The 2,239-nt window shown below is 42.3% G+C and overlaps 1 protein-coding gene across 1 annotated transcript; it reads left to right on the forward strand.

The window, feature by feature from the left end:
- The first annotated feature begins 392 nt into the window (after positions 1–392).
- Positions 393–1,709, forward strand: LOC120349613. The gene has a single exon (XM_039420062.1). The coding sequence runs from the start codon at positions 393–395 to the stop codon at positions 1,707–1,709; it is 1,317 nt and encodes a 438-aa protein (XP_039275996.1).
- The last annotated feature ends 530 nt before the right edge of the window (positions 1,710–2,239 follow it).

The raw sequence follows: 2,239 nt of genomic DNA on the forward strand, positions 1-2,239 counted from the left end.
TCTCTGTGTGAATGTGATTATGATATCATTGCTCTTACTGAGACGTGGCTTTGTAGAAGCATTGGGAATTCTGAGCTGTTCGATTCCCGTTATCAGATCTTTCGATGTGACCGGTCGGGTAATTTAGCCAGAGAAGGTTGATTGCCGTTGAGAGGGAGTTCGCAGCGGAGCTGTGTACCTCACTCATGAATCCTGAATACAAAAGTGTTTTTGGGTTAGGGTTCGTATTCGTGAATCAAGCTATTTTTTTAATGTGTTGTACATTCCACCAGCTTCCAGCTTGCAGATATAAAAATGAAGATTATTTCAAATTCATTGAATCCTCTGCTTGTTTATTGGGTTTTGATAAATGTATTTTGTTGGGCGACTATGATATAAGGGAAATATGCGATATGAATTATCGGCTGGAGACTGGAACTGCAATTGCTAGGTCATTGGCGACTTTTATGGGATTTTTCGACTTGGTATCCTATAATGCTGTCTCAAACCATAACAATAGAACATTCGGTCTTGTATTGGCAATTATTCCCTTACCGTTGAGCGTCGTGAGAGACGAACTGCCATTCTTCAACGAGGATGCCCATCACCCGGCTCTTTCTATATCGCTTTCTCTGCTAGAGAGGGCGAAGGGTAGCTGTCGGTCGGATGCAGGTGCGGCAAACTATAACTTTAAGCTTGCTCTCAGTTCCGTGTCTTGGGATCCTGTTTATAATAGTCAGGAGGTTGAAATTGCTGTAGAGAAATTTTACAAGATCCTATATATGTGTTTGAATGCTAATGTCCTTGTGGTCAGTCAATACAAGCACTCAAAATACCCTCCTTGGTTCTCTCGGGATATAGTGAGTGATCAAATGCTTGAAAATAGGTTGAGTAGGAAGCGGAGCTACTCCAGGTACCACGAAGAGCAGTTCAAACTTGTGCGATCTCGAGTCAAAGCTAAGATAGCAAGAGCCTACTCGAGCTATGTAAGATCTGTTGAAGAGAGGGTTGGTTGTGACCTAAGGGAGTTCTGGAAATATGTGAACAACAAGCGTTTCTCTCATCCAAACGAAGAATTTATCAAACATAATGATAGGATATACAAGGGTGCTAATACTGCTAATGCTTTTGCTGATCTGTTTTCGTCCAATGCTTCAGCAATGGATGCTGAACCCTTGGTGGACTCTGGGAGGATTGCCGGACAGACTCCTTGTGATCCCTTTAGTCTCACCTACTTTTCAAGGGAGGATGTGGTTGATGCAATCAAGTTGCTCAACTCTCGTGCTACTGGAGGCCCTGATAAAATACCTGCTTTTGTTGTCAAGGGTTGCTGGGAATTTTTGTGTGGCCCTTTGCATTACATTTTCAATTTGTGCATTCGTAAATCCGAATTTCCGGGGGTCTGGAAGTGCTCGCGGGTGACACCAGTGTTCAAGTCTGGAAACAGGTCTTTTGCGAGTAATTATACACCAATTGCAATTCTAAACGTTTTTGCGAAGATTTTTGAGAGGATCCTGTACAAGCGAATATTTTTATATGTACAACCCAAGATTGTTCAATCCCAACACGGTTTCCTCCCTGATCGTTCAACGGTGACGAACCTTCTAGAGTTTGTTGACAAGGTGTCGAGGGTTTGGGATGTTGGAGGTCGTGTGGATGAGATATATAAGGACTTCTCTAAGGCTTTTGATACTTTTGATAACGGTATTCTGCTCGATAGAATGGAGTGACTCAGGTTTGATGAGGGTGCGTTGGTCTTTTTGAGGAGTTACCTTTCATATAGAGTTCAATTTGTTTGCTTCAATCATTGTGAATCCGAGCCCTACTGTTGCATTTCAGGGGTACCACAGGGTTCCACTTCAGGGGTTGCATTTCAGGGGTACCACAGGGTACCACTTGGTCCCTTGTTATTTTTGTTATATGTGAATGGCCTTCCTAGTGTGCTAAATAGCTCGGAGTGCCTCATGTTTGCAGACGATACCAAGATATTTAGACAGATTAGGTCTGTTGATGACTGTTCGTTGCTTTAAAAAGATATTGATGCACTGCAGAAGTGGTGTTTAGAATCAAGACTTACGCTGAATGTGGGAAAATGATTGTGAGGTGGTGTCGTTTACCAGACAGAGGGAACCTTTCCATTATGACTACAATATTGGTAATATTCTGTTGGACCATTCGCAAGAGTATAGGGATCTGGGAGTGATTATGGATTCTCATATGGATTTTGATAAGCACATTGAACAACTGTTATCAAAGTGCA

This window comes from Nilaparvata lugens, chromosome 2, assembly GCF_014356525.2.
Source record: "Nilaparvata lugens isolate BPH chromosome 2, ASM1435652v1, whole genome shotgun sequence".
NCBI lineage: Eukaryota > Metazoa > Arthropoda > Insecta > Hemiptera > Delphacidae > Nilaparvata > Nilaparvata lugens.